We start from the raw sequence: 20,711 nt of genomic DNA on the forward strand, positions 1-20,711 counted from the left end.
GTACGTCAAGGCTGTATATTGTCACCCTGCTTATTTAACTTTTATGCAGAGTACATCATGAGAAACGCTGGGCTGGAAGAAGCACAAGCTAGAATCAAGATTGCCAGGAGAAATATCAATAACCTCAGATATGCAGATGACACCACCCTTATGGCAGAAAGTTAAGAGGAACTAAAAAGCCTCTTGATGAAAGTGAAAGAGGAGAGTGAAAAAGTTGGGTTAAAACTCAGCATTCAGAAAACTAAGATCATGGCATCCGGTCCCATCACTTCATGGCAAATAGATGGGGAAACAGTATACACAGTGGCTGACTTTATTTTTCTGGGCTCCAAAATCACTGCAGATAGTGATTGCAGCCATGAAATTAAAAGACACTTACTCCTTGGAAGGAAAGTTATGACCAACCTAGACAGCATATTAAAAAGCAGAGACATTACTTTGTCCACAAAGGTCCATCTAGTCAAGGGTATGGTTTTTCCAGTGGTCATGTATGGATGTGAGAGTTGGACTATAAAGAAAGCTGAGCGCTGAAAAATTGATGCTTTTGAACTGTGGTGTTGAAGAAGACTCTTGAGAGTCCCTTGGACTGAAAGGAGATCCAACCAGTCCATCCTAAAGGAGATCAGTCCTGGTTGTTCATTGGAAGGACTGATGCTGAAGCTGAAACTCCCAATACTTTGGCCACTTGATGCAAAGAGCTTACTCATTTAAAAAGACCCTGATGCTGGGAAAGATTGAGGGCAGAAGAAGAAGGAGATGACAGAGAGTGAGATGGTTGGATGGCATCACCGACTCAATGGACATGGGTTTGGGTGGACTCCAGGAGTTGGTGTTGGACAGGGAGGTCTGTCATGCTGCGGTTCATGGGGTCGCAAAGAGTCAGACACGAAAGAGTGACTGAACTGAACTGAAAGTCAAGTGGGGGAGACTACATTCACTGAATGACGAAACAGATGAAGGTATAATTATGAGTTGAAATAAGAGCTCTTAATAAGAAGATCACAGTTGCTCTATTAGAAGTAACAAAGGATCTCAGCTAGATTGGAGAGGGAGCATACAGAAAGACTTCTTAAGAGTGTGATGCTTGAGCCGAAATATGAAGGTTGGAGATGATTTCACCAGGATAAAAGGGGGGTGTGGTAGAAACATGGGAGAGAGCATGGTATAGGCAAGGGGGCACAGCCTGGTCAAAGGCCCTGTGATGGTAGGAGTGTAGTGTACTCCAGGAATCAAGAGAAGCCCGGTGTGGCTGCAGCATGGTGAGTGAGAGGGACAGCAATTCAAGATGAGGTTAGAAAAACATGAAGAGATGAGGGGATCAGATCAGTCGCTCAGTCGTGTCCGACTCTTTGCGACCCCATGAATCGCAGCACGCCAGGCCTCCCTGTCCAACACCAACTCCCGGAGTTCACTGAGACTCACGTCCAATGAGTCAGTGATGCCATCCAGCCATCTCATCCTCTGTCATCCCCTTCTCCTCTTGCCCCCAATCCCTCCCACCATCAGAGTCTTTTCCAATGAGTCAACTCTTCGCATGAGGTGGCCAAAGTACTGGAGTTTCAGCTTTAGCATCATTCCTTCCAAAGAAATCCCAGGGCTGATCTCCTTCAGAATGGACTGATTGGATCTACTTGCAGTCCAAGGGACTCTCAAGAGTCTTCTCCAACACCACAGTTCAAAAGCATCAATTCTTCGGCGCTCAGCCTTCTTCACAGTCCAACTCTCACATCCATACATGACCACAGGAAAAACCATAGCCTTGAGCCGCAAAGGCCAAGATAATGATTCTGATCTTTCTCCTGAGCTTCCCAGTGAGACTGAAGGGTTTTAAAAAGAGGTTGACATAATCAGATTAGCATTTTGGTCATAGTGTGGAGAACAGTGAAGTGAAGCTAGAATGAACAACTCTAAAGGGGATAAATTAAGAGCTTTTACTACAGAACAGGAGGCAAGGTAGTCGCTTGGACTTTGGTTGTGGAAGAAGAGATGGTGAGAAAGGTGGATTCAGAAGGCATTTAGAAGGAAAATTGACAGAACTTTTCATAAAAGCCTTGAGAATGTTCCACTTCACAGTCCCTTCCTCGAAGACAGGGGTCATTCAACTATAGTCTATGGGCCAAATCCTGCCATGGTGGAATTTTTTTTTTTTTTTAATAAATAAGATTTTTCTTGGAAAACAGCCATGCCACTCATTTACTTATTGTTTATATCTCCTTTCACACTACAGCAACAGAGTCTAATAGTTGTGACGTATTTACCATCTGGTCCTTTACAAAAAACTTTGCCAACCATGGGTTTTAGCTTCAGAAACATTATCTCTGTGATAGTCCAAGGTACAGAAGTTCTTAAGTCAGGGTCCAGAAGTCCATGAATGGGCTTCAGCTGATTTCTGACCTACTAAAATCAAAAGCAAAATTTGTTATTTTTGGTCATTTTTCTTTGTTATTTTTGGTCATTTGGTTATTTTTCTGGGAAAACGGTGGTTTTTGTTTGTTTGTTTTAACCAGCTTTTAAAAGAAGCTATGAATTCTCCCCAAAGTAAGATGCTTCCTAGTCATCTCCCCAGTCAGTTCCATGGCCACAGACAATTTTTGAAACCCAGAATGCTTTCAGTGAATAAGAAATGTGCACTGGAACCAAATGATAAATATCAATAAGTAGTGGATAGAAATGTCTGCAAGTTGCTTAATCCCTAAGAGAAGATCTCCTGTATATGTATCTGACACTGAACTGTCTTCTCTGACCCAGAACTTTTGATAGTAGGTACCTCAGTCTTATAAACGAGAGCTATGTAATAATTGTCTTGTTTTAGATTTCTCAAATAATTACTCCCCCAAATAAATACTTAAATGTATAGAAGATTGTAGGCAGTCTCCTTAGAAGGGAATTTCTTTAAGGAATAAACAGATAAGCTGATCAGCCTATGTCATTTTCTGTTGCTTAGAATGTTTCTTCCATCTGACTGTGAGCTTTCTGATTACCCAGGGTCTGACACAGCAGTCACTAAACACAGCAGTTTAGTAAATGTTTACCATGTATGTGAAGGGCTTCCCTGGTGGCTCAGATGGAAGAGAATCTGTCTGCAATGCAGGAAACCCGGATTCAGTCTCTGAGTTGGGAAGATCCCCTGGAGAAGGGAATGGCTACTCATGCAGTATTCTTTCCTGGACAGTTCCTTGGACAGAGGAGCTTGGCAGGTGTGTAAAATTCTCTTGTAAACATAATCTTGTTTTTAAGTGAAGAAACTGAAACCATACTCTAAAGTGAGGACATTATCCTCAGTTATACACGTATCTAAGTCATTTCTGATTCAGTTAAAGCTCACTCTCCCCCCTTTAAAAATCTAACATGCAAGTTGAATGAAAAGAGCATGGTATTGGCAGGGAGGGTGAGATTTTAATGTTAGATAAATTTGTCTGTCATGAGGATTCACAAGATGGTATTTATTCTTCATCTACACTAGATTTGTATGTGATTTAAAGTGAACCCATGTCTTGACTCTTGAATGAAACACACCTTCTGGTGACAGAAGGTGCTCCCCGTGTATAGATGTGCCTGCAAGCCCTTTCTCTTCAGTTCCAAGAGGAGAGGCAAGGGTGGGAGGCCTGCCTGGGTTCACGAGGAAAGCAGGAATAGGAAGCAGCTCCCAAACCTGCTCAGAGAGCAAGCCTGACTGAAGAGGATATTCTGCACCACAGGAGCTGGGGGTTTTCTCTACAGGTGGATAGGATCTGTCCTTGAGAGAAAAGGTTTCTAGTCAGAGCTGAGGAGGCCAAACAAAACAGAGTATCAAGTCCAAACAACGTGGAAATGCGAGACAAAGAGCAGGAGCAGGTTCCAGCCCACAGGCAGCCAGAGTGAGAAGCAGGCCAAGGACACGGTTCAGAACTGAGCTAGGGCTTGACATGTGTGAGTGAGCCTGAACTGACACTCCCCCATCCCTAGATGTTTGTGGCATGCTTCTGAGAAGACAGAGGCTTAAATGAATTGATCAAGGGTCAAAACAATGACTTAGCATTAAATATCTCCTATAAAAATATAAACATGGAAGGTATAGGTGCTAGACTACACATTTCTGCTTATTAACAAGTCACCCCATAGAAAGAGATTGCTCTTTAAAAAATGAAATTATTAAATAAGATATTAGTTCTTATCTCTCAGATTGGAAAGTATTAAAAACTTGACTACATAGTATTGTGACATGTCTTTGGGAAATGAGCACTCTCAGATGTTGCTGGTGGGAATGCTGAAGGGTACAATCCTTGTGAAGAAAATTTGTCAGTATCTAACAAAGCCGAGTATGCATTTACCTTTTGTTGCAGGAATCCCACTTCCAGCAATTTACCTTGAAGATGTATCTTCAAGCATACAAAAATAGAAATGCCCAAAGTTATTCATTATAGCATGAATTGCAGTAATCACAAAATATTTAAAACTTCCCCAAAGAAAGGAGAGTGGTGAAATAAACGTATGCCACATCGTGGAGTGGGTTTCCCAGGTGGCTCAGTGGTAAAGAATCTGCCTGCCAACGGAGGAGACCCAGGAGATACAGGTTCAATATCTGGGTTGGGAAGATCCCCTGGAGGAGGAAATGGCCCACTCCAGTATTCTTGCCATCCAGGGACAAAGGAACATAGTGGTAGTGGGCTACAACCCATAGGGTCGCAGAGGCTCAAACATGACTGAACACACACACACACAAGTGTGAGTACTGGGCAGCTGTTTAAAAAAAAAAGAATGAGGACATTCTCTATGAATTGGTATGAATAATTTCCCAGATATATTTTAAGTTGGAAAAAAAAATGAAAGTGCAAAAAAGTGATTATAGTATTGTACCTTTTGCATTAGAAAGAAGAGGAATGGAAAAATAGATGTGTATCAGCTGAATTTTTGCAAAAAGAATGGTAGAGATACAAAAACTAATGAAATTGATTACCTCTGGAGGAGTGGGTAGGGATGGTGTTGAAGTGATGAGGGGATAGAAACAAACTGGAAGGGATGAGAGAAATCTGTTCACTGAACTGTGTCTTTCTGTGAACGTTTGACTTTTTAACTATTAATATTTTAATACATACTCGCAGCAAAAGTAATAAAAATCAAGGGGAAAGACCTAAAATATAACACAAACAGAAGCAAATGACACTAGCTGTATTTCAAATGAATAATATAACCACACTGAAGTGGTAGGTTGGGGGACACATATATACATGTGACAGATTGATGTTGATGCGTGGCAAAAACCATCACAATACTGTAAAGTAATTATTCTCCAATTAAAATTAATTAATATTAATAGTATGGTAATAATGATCTAATACTACTACTCATATTAGCAATGTTTAACATACTACTAATAAAAATAATAGCATTAAAAAAAAAAAAGTACTAGCCTGAGTAAATTTTGAACACGGTATTTTGACTGAAGATAAAAAGAACCATAAACAGAATCCTAGAGAGTAGGTTTGGTGTGTTTATTGGCTGTTTTGTTTGCTTAAGAATTCTGAAACTACTTTTGGTGTGTTCTGTACTCCAGAAAATAAATATACTGAGGCTAATGGAAGGCAGTTTCCTAAGTGTCAGAAGGGAGTTACAAATACAGAAAAGGGAAAAATGAAAATGACTCTGTGGTATTATATTAGTATTAAAGAAATCAATATGAGCACATGGTTATAGATTGGGGGCCATCAAACATTTTCTGTAAAAGGCAAGATAACAAATATTTAAACTCTGAATCATAGCGCAAAAGCTGTCATAGATGGTATATAAACTGATGAACATGGCTGTATTCCAATGAAACTTTATTTATGGACACTGAAATCTGAATTTTATATAAATTCCATGTATCACAAAACATTACTATTTTAATTGTTTTCAACTATTAAAATATATTAAAATTATTTTTGGTTTACAGGTCTTATAAAAGCAGGCAGTGGACCAGATGTGGCCCATGGGCGTATTTTACCAACCCTTGATAGAGAGGTGATGATAGATAGATAGCAAATGTGACCAAATGTTTAAATTGGAGAGTCTGTCTGAAGGATGATATAGTTCTCTGTACTGTTATTGAACCTTTTCTATAAATCTGAAATTACTTTAAGGTATTTTTTTAATTTATTTTTTTATTGAAGGATAATTGCTTTACAGAATGTTGTTGTTTTCTGTCAAACCTCAGCATGATAAGATTTTTTTTTTGATGTGACCATTTTTAAAGTCTTTATTGAATTTGTTACAATATTGCTTCTGTGTTTTTATTTTTTGGCCACAAGGCATTTGGGCAATCTCAGCACCCCAAACAGAAATTAAACCTGCACCCCCTGTATTGGAAGGCAAAGGCTTAACCACTGGGCTGCCAGGGAAGTCCCTGAAATTACTTTAAAACAAGCAAAAAAAAAAAAAAAATCACAAAAAGAATAACTCTGTACTTTTTATAGCTACTGCTGACAAAAAAAAAAAAGGCAACATTAACCAAATCATTGGCCTAAGAAGTAATGTCTGTCTTCTTTTACAGCATCTTCTTTTTCCTGGATGTCCATGGACCATGGCTAGAAGCTACTCTGGCCATTGTATCAAGTTTCTAATTTGTTGCTTAGGGGGTTATTTTTCTCCTGTTCATCCTTGCTCTCCATCTCTCTTAACGAGTAATGAGGTCGCTGGGCTGGTAATTTGTATGTGACGTTGTAATTTTCTACAATGTAGTAATTTTTTGGTCTTCTATAATTAAATGGACTTAAAAAAAAGGGTGCTTATCAGAAAATGCCCCATTAGCTTGGAAATCTGTGACATATCCTTTCTGGTGTCCTTAATGTATTATTTTGAAATTCAGTTTCACAGCAAACTCACTTTGCTTATTTCACTAGCCATAACCTGGTGATAGCCAAGGTGAAGAGTGAGCAAAAGTATCTTCAGTTCAGTTCAGTTGCTCAGTCGTGTCCGACTCTTTGCGACCCCATGAATCTCAGCACTCCAGGCCTCCCTGTCCATCACCATCTCCCAGAGTTCACTCAAACTCACGTCCATCGAGTCAGTGATGCCATCCAGCCATCTCATCCTCTGTCGTCCCCTTTTCCTCCTGCCTCCGATCCCTCCCAGCATCAGAGTCTTTTCCAATGAGTCAGGTCTTCGCATGAGGTGGCCAAAGTACTGGAGTTTCAGCTTTAGCATCCGTCCTTCCAAAGAAATCCCAGGGCTGATCTCCTTCAGAATGGACTGGTTGGATCTCCTTGCTGTCCAAGGAACTCTCAAGAGTCTTCTCCATCACCACAGTTCAAAAGCATCAATTCTTCAGCGCTCAGCCTTATTCACAGTCCAACTCTCACATCCATACATGACCACAGGAAAAACCATAGCCTTGACTAGACGAACCTTTGTTGGCAAAGTAATGTCTCTGCTTTTAAATATGCTATCTAGGTTGGTCATAACTTTTCTTCCAAGGGGTAAGCGCCTTTTAATTTCATGGCTGCAGTCACCATCTGCAGTGATTTTGGAGCCCCAGAAAAATAAAGTCTGACATTGTTTCCACTGTTTCCCTATCTATTTCCCGTGAAGTGGTGGGACCAGATGCCATGATCTTCGTTTTCTGAATGTTGAGCTTTAAGCCAACTTTTTCACTCTCCTCTTTAACTTTCATCAAGAGGCTTTTTAGTGCCTCTTCACTTTCTGCCATAAGGGTGGTGTCATCTGCATATCTGAGGTTATTGATATTCCTCCTGGCAATCTTGATTCTAGTTTGTGCTTCTTCCAGCCCAGTGTTTCTCATGATGTACTCTGCATAGAAGTTAAATAAGCAGGGTGACAATATACAGCCTTGACGTACTCCTTTTCCTATTTGGAACCAGTCTGTTGTTCCATGTCCAGTTCTAACTGTTGCTTCCTGACCTGCATATACGTTTCTCAAGAGGCAGGTCAGGTGGTCTGGTATTCCCATCTCTTTCAGAATTTTCCACAGTTTATTGTGATCCACACAGTCAAAGGCTTTGGCATAGTCAGTAAAGCAGAAATAGATGTTTTTCTGGAACTCTCTTGCTTTTTCGATGATCCAGCAGATGTTGGCAGTTTGATCTCTGGTTCCTCTGCCTTTTCTAAAACCAGCTTGAACATCTGGAAGTTCCCAGTTCACGTATTGCTGAAGCCTGGCTTGGAGAATTTTGAACATGACCTTACTAGCGTGTGAGATGAGTGCTTAAGATAATACAAATATGAACTGGATAATTTTACATTAAGATACTTTTTATACAAGAAGAGTAAACGACTTGCAAAGAAAACCTCTATTGTACAGACTTGAAATCATTCTACAGTTCTTTGCTGGTTTAATTCCAACAGAATCCAGTCTTGCCTCGGTTTATCATTGTAGGTAAAGCCATTCTGTTAACTCCGTTGATAATGAAGATGGTATTAGTCATAGCTGAAATTTTTTGAGTGCAGCTCTGTATCCAGATCCACACCAAATGTTTTTCATCCTTTTTTTTTTTTTTATTTAATCTTAACCCCCCCCAAAAAAAAAAAAACTTCAGTAACAGTTATCTCTTTTTTTATAGATAAGGCCTAGCAATTTTATAAATGACTTGGGGAAGTTCTTATATTTAGGAAACATGGGGCCAGGATTGGCCTGGGGAGCCAGTCCTCTTAGTTTCTTGTTGGGACTCTCTCCCATTGTAGACAAAGACAGCAGGAAATGCAGACATTTAGAAAGAAAATTTGGGGTCATGAGGACATGTCCCCTTTGAGAAGAACAAGGTCAGTGATACAGAGTGCTAACATCAATGCGAGAAACAGAATTCACTTTGGAAAATCCTTCACATTCCCTTTCATGCTCTGTTCCCACGAGGAAGCTCAGTAGCGAGTTTAGAGATGAGAAAGGCTTGAATTAGAACACGCAGTGATTCATGCCTTCCGAATGTCACCGACTTGCGTCACCCCTACCAGGTATCTGCTAGAGGAACAGGGAGACAGAAGAATGGAAAGAAGGAAAATAAAGAGACTGGGAAATGAGGTTGGAAGTTGTAGGCAGAGGGACGGGGAATGGAGGGCAGAGGGAGGTGCTTTATGGAGTGGTTTTGCCCCCATTCACACTGGGAGAACTGAAGTACTGAGCCATTCAAGGGCCCAACGGCCCTCTCTCTCTCCTCTTTTGCCCTCCCCTGCCCCAATGCCTGGAGTAAATGCATACCAGCTCCCACCATCATGGCTGGTCCAGACAGCTCCAAGACTAACTTCTCTTCTGAATCACTGAGTGGGTTCTTATCATCCATGACATGTGACTGGTGGCTTTGTCAGGCTTTCTTATGCAAAGTTCCTAAGGAGCTTTATCTCTGTATTTCTTCTGACTCGTTTAAATAAGTTTCTCAGGTGAGTGGAGCTGTGCTATAATTGAAGATCAATACTGTGTTTTTCAAAGGAATAGTGGTCATCATTAAGATGGTATGTTTATTGAACAACTAGTTAGTGAAGTAACTGACTTTGTATTTACAGATTTATAAAACTGAATATTAATTTCTGTATATCTTATTTTCTGAAGTATGAAGGAGGAAAAATGTTTCTTTGTGGAAGCCCCAGGGAGTTAAAAATCCAGGAGAAAGGTAAAAATCTATATATATGGAACTACAAACATGTGGTTCATTTTTTTCTTCTTTTCTTTTTAGGGACTGGTTAAATATGCTGAGCCCACCGATTGTTCCTCCCAGTCAACAGTCCGCAGAGTGGCATCAGGATTCTTCTGGAAGCTTGAGTGTTCAAGGTGGGAATATGAAAAATGCCAAGCATAAAAAAATAAAAATAATTAACTATAAATAGAGAAAATCAATCACTTTGAGATTCCACTATTTTTATTAAATGATAATCACTTAGACTCACGCATTGAAAATGAGGTAATCTGTGCCTCATTTTATAGGGTGATAGGTTCTTTGCAACTAAAAGGAATTTAAAAGAGAAATTGTTCTTGTTCTCCTGAAGGTTAATCCCTGGGCAAAATATAATTTAAAGCATAAGAGCATGGCTTTGGTGTCAAATTGACCTTCATCTGAATTCCAGCTCTAGCAATTCCTGCTGTGTGACTTTTATGAATTTCAGTTTTATAAAATAAGACTAATAATAGATGGTGCCCACCTGCAAGCTTTCAATGAAGATTCAGTGAGGTGTACTGTATATGAAACATTTGGAATAATGCCTACAAAATGCCAGCTGTTAGTACTGTTACAAGGTAGACCAAATATTCCATGTTTTTGTTAATACAGAGATACAGCCTTTTCATTAAAGCAGAGGCTGACACGGAGTTATAATGGGTTGTATTAGTAATGGAAAAATTTGAAGGAAGCAGGAATGAAAATTTGCCTGGGGTTCTCTTTGTTGATGACAGCCCCTAAGATGAACCGTTTAGATTCTGACTGTGAGCAGGGAACGTGACTGTCAGGAGTGTTGTAGAGGAGGAACAGAAAAGAATCTTTAGTGGAATCAGAGGGCTGGAGATGGGAGGGGTGGGGAGAGATCTAAAATGCATAATTGGAATGACAGACAACATCAGAGTGGGACTCCCTGAGATCATTTTCCAAGTTGGATTGTAAAGATGGGTGCCCTCTATCTATAGTCTCTTAAAAAAATAAAAAATAAAAGGAACTGAAACCAGGATACATTTCTCTAACAAAGTTGCCAGTTTTATTTTTTTCCTTAACTGCCCCAGGGAAAAAGTGGAGCATCCCATTTTTCTTCAGGTACGGAGAATCCAGAGTGAGAGCTCATACATCTGAGTTGTGCATTTTGGCCGCCCAAGTGATGGCAATGTCACTGTGATTTACTGTCTGAAATAGATGATGCCCCTCAAATTGAGACTCTGTTTAGAGGTGCACGTTTATAATTACTTATGACAGAAAAACAGAATCTTGGCTGTCAGGAGGAGACCTTGCTGTGAGGGAACAAATAATATGTTATGTGAAGTGTCCTGCATAAGCCACAGGAACTGAGAATGTGGTCCTTAAGCAGAGGCACTGAAGACCTATGGTGGTGATGAGTGGCCGAAAGGATGTCTTAAAGTCGCTTTTGCAAAGTAGTGTTTTGACAGCAGGGGCTCAAATTATGTTGACGGTAAACTTGCATCGAAGACAAAGAAACACATTCAATTCAGAGGACTGTAGAAACATTCTGGCCACTGTTAACCAGATCTGGCACCCCTTCTCCCTGTTACCCTAGATCTCCATTTCTGAGCCTTTCCCTTTTCTGATAGGCTTAGATAGTTTGTAGCTAATTAAGACCATCAAAAAGTAGTGTTTCTTAATTTGCTTAATCTTTACATGTCATTGACTTCATTTTAAACAACATAGCATACACTGAACTTGTTTCCGTCTGTTCTTATAAAATGTTTGTCAAAGGAAAATGCTGGGCTCAAGCCTCAGGTATGTATCATCAGAAGGAAGGGGCCACACAGGTGTGGCAGTCTGGGAATCTTCCTAGGTTCCTGTTGCTCGGTATTTATTATTAATTATTAACTCAGCTTTTAATATATGCCAGACACTGTGCTCAGTGGTTGATTTAGTCCTCATAAGTAAGTCACACAGAGAAGGACAAGTATTGTATGTTGTCACTTATATGTGTAATCTAAAATTTGATACAAATGAACTATTTACAAAACAGAAACAGTCTCACAGACACAGAAAACAAACTTATGGTTAACCAAAGGGGAAGGTGGGGTGGGGGTGTAAATTAGGAGTTTGGGATTAACATATAAAAACTACTGTATATAAAATAGATTAACAACAAGGTCCTACTGTATAGCACAGGGAATTATATTCATTGTCTTCTAATAAACTATAATAGGAATTTGAAAAAATATATATATATAAAAAATATGTTTATATACATATATATGTTTGAATCACTGTATACCAGAAACTAACACAGCATTGTAAATCACTATACTTCAGTTGTAAAAAATGTAAAAAAAAAAAAATCAGTCCTCATAGCAGCACAATGAAGAAGATACTATTTTTGTATATGCAGTTGTTATTTTTACAGCCGGAGAAACTGAGATTGGAAGCCCTTGAATAATTTGCCCAAGGTTAGTCATTGGCAGAGCTGGGATTGATATACAAGCAGCCTGGCCCCAGAGCCCAACCACTGTTTTCACTTTTTAATTTTTTTTTGGTTTCAGTTCATTTCAGTCGCTCAGTCATGTCTGACTCTTTGCGACCCCATGAATCGCAGCACGCCAGGCCTGTCTGTCCATCACCAACTCCCGGAGTTCACCCAAACTCATGTGCATCGAGTAAATGATGCCATCCAGCCATCTCATCCTCTGTCGTCCCCTTCTCCTCCTGCCCCCAATCCCTCCCAGCATCAGGGTCTTTTCCAGTGAGTCAACTCTTCACATGAGGTGACCAAAGTATTGGAGTTTCAGCTTCAGCATCAGTCCTTCCAGTGAACACCCAGGACTGATCTTCTGTAGGATGGACTGGTTGGATCTCCTTGCAGTCCAAGGGACTCTCAAGAGTCTTCTCCAACACCACAGTTCAAAAGCATCAATGCTTCGGCGCTCAGATTTCTGCACAGTCCAACTCTCACATCCATACATGACCACAGGAAAAACCATAGCCTTGACTAGATGGACCTTTGTTGGCAAAGTAATAGCTCTGCTTTTGAATATGCTATCTAGGTTGGTCATAACTTTCCTTCCAAGGAGTAAGCGCCTTTTAATTTCATGGCTGCAGTCACCATCTGCAGTGATTTTGGAGCCCAGAAAAATAAAGTCTGACACTGTTTCCACTGTTTTTGAGTTCCTCTTCACTTTCTGCCATAAGGGTGGTGTCATCTGCATATCTGAGGATATTGATATTTCTCCCAGCAATCTTGATTCCAGCCTGTGCTTCTTCCAGCCCAACGTTTCTCATGATGTACTCTGCATATAAGTTAAATAAGCAGGGTGACAATATACAGCCTTGACGAACTCCTTTTCCTATTTGGAACCAGTCTGTTGTTCCATGTCCAGTTCTGACTGTTGCTTCCTGACCTGCATACAGATTTCTCAAGAGGCAGATCAGGTGGTCTGGTATTCCCATCTCTTTCAGAATTTTCCACAGTTTATTGTGATCCCCACAGTCAAAGGCTTTGGCATAGTCAATAAAGCAGAAATAGATGTTTTTCTGGAACTCTCTTGCTTTTTCTATGATCCAGCAGATGTTGGCAATTTGATCTCTGGTTCCTCTGCCTTTTCTAAATCCAGCTTGAACATCTGGAAGTTCACGGTTCACATATTGCTGAAGCCTGGCTTGGAGAAGTTTGAGCATTACTTTACTAGCGTGTGAGAGGAGTGCAATTGTGCGGTAGTTTGAGCATTCTTTGGCATTGCCTTTCTTTGGGATTGGAATGAAAACTGACCTTGTCCACTCCTGTGGCCACTGCTGAGTTTTCCAAATTTGCTGACATATTGAGTGCAGCACTTTCACAGCATCATGTTTCAGGATTTGAAATAGCTCAACTGGAATTCCATCACCTCCACTAGCTTTGTTCGTAGTGATGCTTTCTAAGGCCCACTTGACTTCACATTCCAGTATGTCTGGCTCTAGGTGAGTGATCACACCATCATGATTATCTGGGTCGTGAAGATCTTTTTTGTACAGTTCTTCTGTGTATTCTTGCCACCTCTTCTTAATATCTTCTGCTTCTGTTAGGTCCATACCATTTTTGTCCTTTATCAAGCCCATCTTTGCATGAAATGTTCCCTTGGTATCTCTCATTTTCTTGAAGAGATCTCTAGTCTTTCCCATTCTATCGTTTTCCTCTGTTTCTTTGCATTGATTGCTGAGGAAGGCTTTCTTATCTCTCCTTGATATTCTTTGGAACTCTGCATTCAAATGGGAATATCTTTCCTTTTCTCCTTTGCTTTTCACTTCTCTTCTTTTCACAGCTGTTTGTAAGGCCTCCTCAGACAGCCATTTTGCTTTTTTGCATTTCTTTTTCTTGGCGATGGTCTTGATCCCTGTCTCCTGTACAATGTCACAAACATCCGTCCATAGTTCATCAGGCACTCTGTCTATCAGATCTAGTCCCTTAAATCTATTTCTCACTCCCACTGTATAATCATAAGGAATTTGATTTAGGTCATACCTGAATGGTCTAGTGGTTTTCCCTACTTTCTTCAATTTAAGTCTGAATTTGGCAATAAGGAGTTCATGTTGTGAGCCACAGTCAGCTCCTGGTCTTGTTTTTGCTGACTGTATAGAGCTTCTCCATCTTTGGCTGCAAAGAATATAATCAGTCTGATTTCAGTGTTGATCATCTGGTGATGTCCATATGTAGAGTCTTCTCTTGTGTTGTTGGAAGAGGGTGTTTACTATGACCAGTGCATTCTCTTGGCAAAACTATTAGCCTTTGCCCTGCTTCATTCCATATTCCAAGGCCATATTTGCCTGTTACTCCTGGTGTTTCTTGACTTCCTACTTTTGCATTCCAGTCCCCTGTAATGAAAAGGACATCTTTTTGGGGTGTTAGTTCTAAAAGGTCTTGTAGGTCTTCATAGAACTGTTCAGCTTCTTCAGCGTTACTGGTTGGGCCATAGGCCTTAATCACCGTGATATTGAATGGTTTACCTTGGAAACGAACAGAGATCATTCTGTCGTTTTTGAGATTGCATCCAAGTACTGCATTTCGGACTCTTTTGTTGACCATGATGGCTACTCCATTTCTTCTAAGGGATATAATGGTCATCTGAGTTAAATTTACCCATTCCAGTCCATTTTTTCAATTCAAATCAGTTCGCTGATTCCTAGAATGTTGACGTTCGCTCTTGCCATCTCCTGTTTGACCACTTCCAATTTGCCTTGATTCATGGACCTGACATTCCAGGTTCCTATGCAATATTGCTTTTTACAGCATCAGACCTTGCTTCTATCACCAGTCACATCCATAACTGGGTATTATTTTTGCTTTGGCTCCTTCCCTTCATTCTTTCTGGAGTTCTTTCTCCACTGATCTCCTGTAGCATATTGGGCACCTACCGACCTGGGGAGTTCCTCTTCCAGTATCCTATCATTTTGCCTTTTCATACTGTTCATGGGGTTCACAAGGCAAGAATACTGAAGTGGTTTGCCATTCCCTTCTCCATTGGATCACATTCTGTGGTCCAACCTCTCCACTATGACCCAGCCATCTTGGGTGGCCCCACACAGCATGGCTTAGTTTCATTTAGTTAGACAAGGCTGTGGTCCATGTGATCAGATTGGCTAGTTTTCTGTGATTATGGTTTCAGTGTGTCTGCCCTCTGATGCCCTCTCACAACACCTACTGTCTCACTTGGGTTTCTCTTACCATGGACGTGGGGTATCTCTTCATGGCTGCTCCAGCAAAGCGCTGCCACTGCTCCTTCAAGATCACCCCTCCTGACCTTGAACGTGGAGTAGCTCCTGTCAGCCCTCCTGCAGCCAGGCAGCCACCACTCCTTGGACGTTGGGTTGCTCCTCTCGGCTGCCTCTTTTGGTTTAGAACCAAGTAAATAAATTACCTAATCAAAAAATACTGTATATAAAACCAGCAATTGAAAAATAAGTTTTCTTTTGAGAGTTCCTAATCTACAAGAAAACAAATGAAAATACCTCAAGGGCTGAGTAGCTAAGTTCTTTCAGGGAAAAAAAAAGGCAGATCTCTGGTCTCGTGTTGCAGCCCTGCCTCCCCCTCCTACACAGTCTTGTCACAGGTGACTGGTAGCCACACTCCCTCCAGCAGGGTGGGTCGCAGAGGGGTGCATTTACTGTGTTGACCAGATGTAGGGCAAGGCCAAGGGAGTGAGGGGCCGAATGAAGAGCAGAATGACTGGGTGCGGGACTGACGGGCCTGGGTGGTCGCTGGGCCCGCCTTCTCAAAGGCCTCTCTAGACAATCTTATGAGTCAGTCAGTCTCTCACTTTACCCTGTGCCTTTTTATCACCGCCTTTTCACAGTTTGTAACTCGTGATTCATTTAGTTGTTTCTTGTCTTTTTTCCCAGGTAGTCTAAGAGTTTTTAAAAGCAGAGACCATCAGTTTACACACCCCCAGATCCCTAGTACCTGTGCAATTTCTGGTATATATTATAATAGATACTGTGGGTTCTCATTAGAACACAGGAAAGGAAAAAGGGAGGGAAAGAGGGAGAGAAATGTCATCCAACTGGTAATTTCTTGTAATAATAACCTTGAAAGAAAGGAAATCAAGGTAGTTCATTGAAATCCAAGTTTCAGTGTTTCCCCCAGTTCCAGTTTTTTGGTATATCTGTAAAATGGAACAATAAGAGGATTGAACTTAGACCCATACACTGTAACAGTTCAAACAGTTGTAGGTTACCATATGCAGTGGCTCTTTATGTATAAGCAATGAAGAGACTTTCTGTCAAATGAAATCTCATATGAAATCCCAGTATGTAAAGTAGTTACAAGTAGAACCTCTCTGACTGAGTGCGAGTTAGGGTCTCAGAACCCTGCCATGGGGCCCTAATGAACCAGTTAAAAACACTGATGTAGTCCATTGCCCTCAGTGTGACCTTGCCCAAGGTCAAATGCTCAATCAGAGTTAGAATTTGGATCCAGGTTTCTTCCACAGCAGTGCCTTTCTGCAGAACCATCACACTGGGACGTGAAGGTAATTTTTAAGACTGATTCACAAGGAAAGAGTCTCTTCTATCTTCAGACTTCTCGGATGAAAATAACAAAAACATTTATTTCACCTTCCTTGACCCAGGCCTCCATGTACACTTTAATTCTCAGAATTAGCCTACAGATATATAGATACTATTGTTACCCACTTTTACACATGAACCCTGGGACTTAAAGCAGGAGACTTATGTGATGAACCACCATGTCCATCAGAGATTGAGAGGCTGAGATGTACCTGTGCAGCTAGTGGCATAACGGGAAGATGGCCTGACCAACACAAAACTCGGGAAGACTTTCCCCAGGCCATACAGAAGTAAACACATGCATTATACAGGCCCCGGAGCCCCTTCTTTTATTCAGTACAAATTCCACAGTTTCTGTTTGGCCAGAATGTCTCAAGTGTGTGAATTCTGCCATGAAGTGAACAGCCCAGCTCCCAGCAGAGCAACCAGCCGGCAGGAATAACACTGAGCTCCGTGCCATTCGACTGGATGGAGAAGCAGGCAAGCTGTCAGCCGTTCCTCTTGGACCACAACACACTTGCCGAATATCAATCACCATGGGCATGGGAGCCCTTAACACTTCCTAAAAATGTGTTTTCCGGGAGACCGTGGAAAATGTTAAAAATGGGAAGTTAAGATTTCAGAACTTACTCAAGAAAACTACCAAACTGACCTTTTAAAAATGAACCAGACTGCCTGAAAAATAGTTGTCAATTTCTTTTTGACATTTGTTCCTTTACAGATATGACCCTTAAATTATTCATGCTTACCAGCTCCAAAATGGAATAATAATGCCTCTCTCTTCAGGCCTATAAACCTTTTTTACAGTTTGCACGGATTTTGAGTGAAGACCTTTTAGAGTTGCCAGGGTCTCATGAAAATAACATCCTTGTACCTTTTGTTCAGCAGAGCCACAGAAGATGTTCCTTTATGAACATAAGTTATTCTTCCATGAGTCACAAATAGGCAGCAGATGCAGTTAAGAATCGGCGTGCAATGCAGGAGCCTCAGGAGGCTATGTCAGGAAGATCCCCTGGAGAAGGGAATGGCTGCCCACTTCAGTATTCTTGTTTGGAGAATCCCATGGACAGAGGAGCTTGGTGGGCTACAGTTCATAGGGTTGCAAAGAGTTGGACATGACTGAAGCAACTTAGCACTCATGCATGTTTATTTTATGCATATAATATCCAAATTACTGGTAAATAATTTATAGAAATCTCATGATGCCTCCCAGCTACCCAGAGGGAGGGGAGCATGGCCACCTGTCCTGGGTCCAACAGACGAATCCTTTCATAGTCCTATTTCCCACCATGAAGTTATTTGACATTTACCTAACACCTTGAATCTAAAAACAGTTTTCCAAAATCTGTTTTATTAGTTATCTCACCAGACATCTTGCTTCATCGAACAGCCATGGTACCCACAGTGTTTGACATGGCACATGTGTTAGTTGCTCAGTCGTGTCCAACTCTTTGGGGTCCCAATTACTGTAGCCCACCAGGCTCTTCTGTCCATGGAATTCTCCAGGCAAGAATATTGGAGTGTGTTGCCATTTCCTTCTCCGGGGGAACTTCCCAGTCCAGGGATTGAACCTGGGTCTCCTGCATTGCAGGCAAATTCTTTACCATCTAAACCACCAGGGAACCCATAGGACATGGTAAATGCTCCATAAATGCTTGATGAGTAGAATGAGTGAATCTTCTGCCTATGGGAAACAGGAGGATAACTTGGTATACTCTTTGGATCTTCCATGTATCTTGAAGATTTATTTAAAATGCAAAGGAGAACTTCCCCCCACCCACCCTCTGCCAAAAAAAGCAATATTGGCAATCAGAGTAGTAATAGAAAGCCAGCATTAATTAAGTGCCTGCTTTGTACCCAGCGCTCTGTCCCATTTTCCTGTGATTAGAGAGGGGGAGACACTATACAAAGAAATGTCTTCTTTTGTGGCACACTGGACGTGAACCCTCTAGTAGAGAAGTGAACACACCAATGGGTGTCTGAGGCTCTGTCCCTCTTCCAGAACCACCCACACCTACTTGTTCCCCAAGTGTACAACAGAAGGGCATTGACCCAGGGTGTGGTCCTCAGTTCCTTTGCTGGAATTGGGATGCATTTCCACCTGTCTGCAGCGCTGCCACCTTGTCTGAAATCAGGCACTGGAGACTCTTATGGGATTTGTAGGCTCCAGAGCTCAATAGTCTGACTAGGGACCTTCCTTCACGTGCAACAAAAAGCATTCAGAGTGGTAGGCCACACATTTACAAGTGCATATATGTTTTGTGAGATTTTCTCCAGCTTTATTATTATATAATTGACATGTCACATTATGTAAGTTTAAGGTGACAACATGATGCTCTGAAACACAAGTTCACATTTGAATCACATTTATAAGTAGAGACTACCTGGAAAGAATGAAATTGCAAGAACTCCTAAGTAATCATCCAAATTTTTCAGCTGGTTGTTTTAAATGGCATGTTCCAAGTAAAATATAGCCACCAGATTCTACAAAAGGAGTGATGTACTTATTTCCCAAATGAAACCTGAACTATAATGTTAGCATATCATTTGCCTTCCCAAAAAGACAATACAGCTTGCTAATAGAAGAAAGTACCTTTCCATCTTTTTATCGCATTTTTGGCCATTTACCTTTCTCTCATTTGAGGGCACATGTTTGCTGAGAAGCAGATCACAACAGTTCACTTTCTTGAGTTTTAGTGAAAGTTAATTCTGCCCTACTGTTATAGAAGTTGATGGAAGAGTTTGCCAGCACCTGGTCCTCAGCAGAATAGTATCTAAAATGTCATCTTTATTGATCCTAAGGCTGCCTGTTCCCAGTGGTGATCCCCCACCATTGAATTGTCTAAACCATAGTGTATTGGTATGCACATAAAAATACAGTCAATCAGTTCTCAAAATCTATAAGAGAGAAAATGCATTAACTTGTAAAAAAAAATTCTAGATGGCAGCGTCAGAAAATCGAAAATCAAGTATAATGTCCTGACTGTGAGATTTTAAACCTGATAAACTGGTGTCGCATCATTTATTTTCAAGCTTGAAGACTGAGCTTGTGCATATAGATTTTCTATTATCTACAGTTAAAATGCCTCAAATATAGATAATTAAGTATTTATATTAATTGACTTTCAGAAGGTGAGCTAGAGGGATTATTTGCTCACATTGATCTAACCAAGGGGAGGGCAGCTAATATTGCTGTTTGGTCTGGCTCCATTGGTTTTCCTTCTGTTATTGCTGTTAACTGACTTCAAAGTGGATGAAGCTGAAAGTTTGTAAATATATTATTATCTGAAAGGCAATTTTAGTTCACTAGTAATGGCTTTATTATGTGAAGAAGAATAAAAACATAATTTGGACCCCTGTCCAGATGCTTTTGGTCTGGTAGCAGAGAATGATTTTATTTCTTAATTTGTCCTTTTAGAGTTTCTGTAGCCAGTCTTTAAATAGAGCAATTTAGCATTTGGGAGAAAAATAAACTGTGTGCTATCCAAGAATATAATTGAAAATTACCCTATACCCATGCACAATAATTACCTTTCAAAACATTTCCCATTGCTTGACATCATACTTGTAATTGCTTAACAATATGATAATTTCATTACATAGAGATTACAGTGGCAAAATGATATAAGTTGGAGGCTTTGAAAATTAAGTTATAATGAAAACAAAACCTTTTTTGCAAGTTTAAAACACTTATTTCAGTATAAAAGTATACATAATATCACCCAATTTTTATATGAATGTCATTGTTGGTAGAGTTTTAAAATTCACCCATTTAAAGCTTTTGTTGGCTTAAAACTCAACATTCAGAAAACTAAGATCATGGCATCCAGTCCCATCACTTCATGGCAAATGATAGGGAAACAATGGAAACAGTGAGACACTTTTATTTTCTTGGGCTCCAAAATCACCGCAGATGGCGACTGCAGCCGTGAAATTAAAAGATTCTTGCTCCTGGGAAAAGAAGCTGTGACCAACATAGACAGCATATTAAAAAGCAGAGACATTACTTTGCCAACAAAGGTCCATGTAGTCAAACCTATGGTTTTTCCAGTAGTCATGTATGGATGTGAGAGTTGGAACATA

The 20,711-nt window shown here is 40.6% G+C and overlaps 1 protein-coding gene across 8 annotated transcripts in view; it reads left to right on the forward strand.

Annotated features, from left to right (window-relative positions):
- Window positions 1-20,711, forward strand: part of CFAP20DC (CFAP20 domain containing) — a 260,052-nt gene that overhangs the window by 234,421 nt on the left and 4,920 nt on the right. For 7 of the 8 annotated variants that reach the window (XM_044934048.2, XM_025272915.3, XM_025272909.3 and 4 more), the window contains one exon: window positions 9,639-9,733. In XM_044934048.2, coding sequence (XP_044789983.2) covers window positions 9,639-9,733 — 95 coding nt within the window. Of the gene's footprint in view, window positions 1-6,508; window positions 7,000-9,638; window positions 9,734-20,711 lie in introns of those variants that run through there. The other variant, XM_044934049.2, reaches the window with a different exon arrangement.

This window comes from Bubalus bubalis, chromosome 21 (assembly GCF_019923935.1).
Source record: "Bubalus bubalis isolate 160015118507 breed Murrah chromosome 21, NDDB_SH_1, whole genome shotgun sequence".
NCBI classification, from domain to species: domain Eukaryota; kingdom Metazoa; phylum Chordata; class Mammalia; order Artiodactyla; family Bovidae; genus Bubalus; species Bubalus bubalis.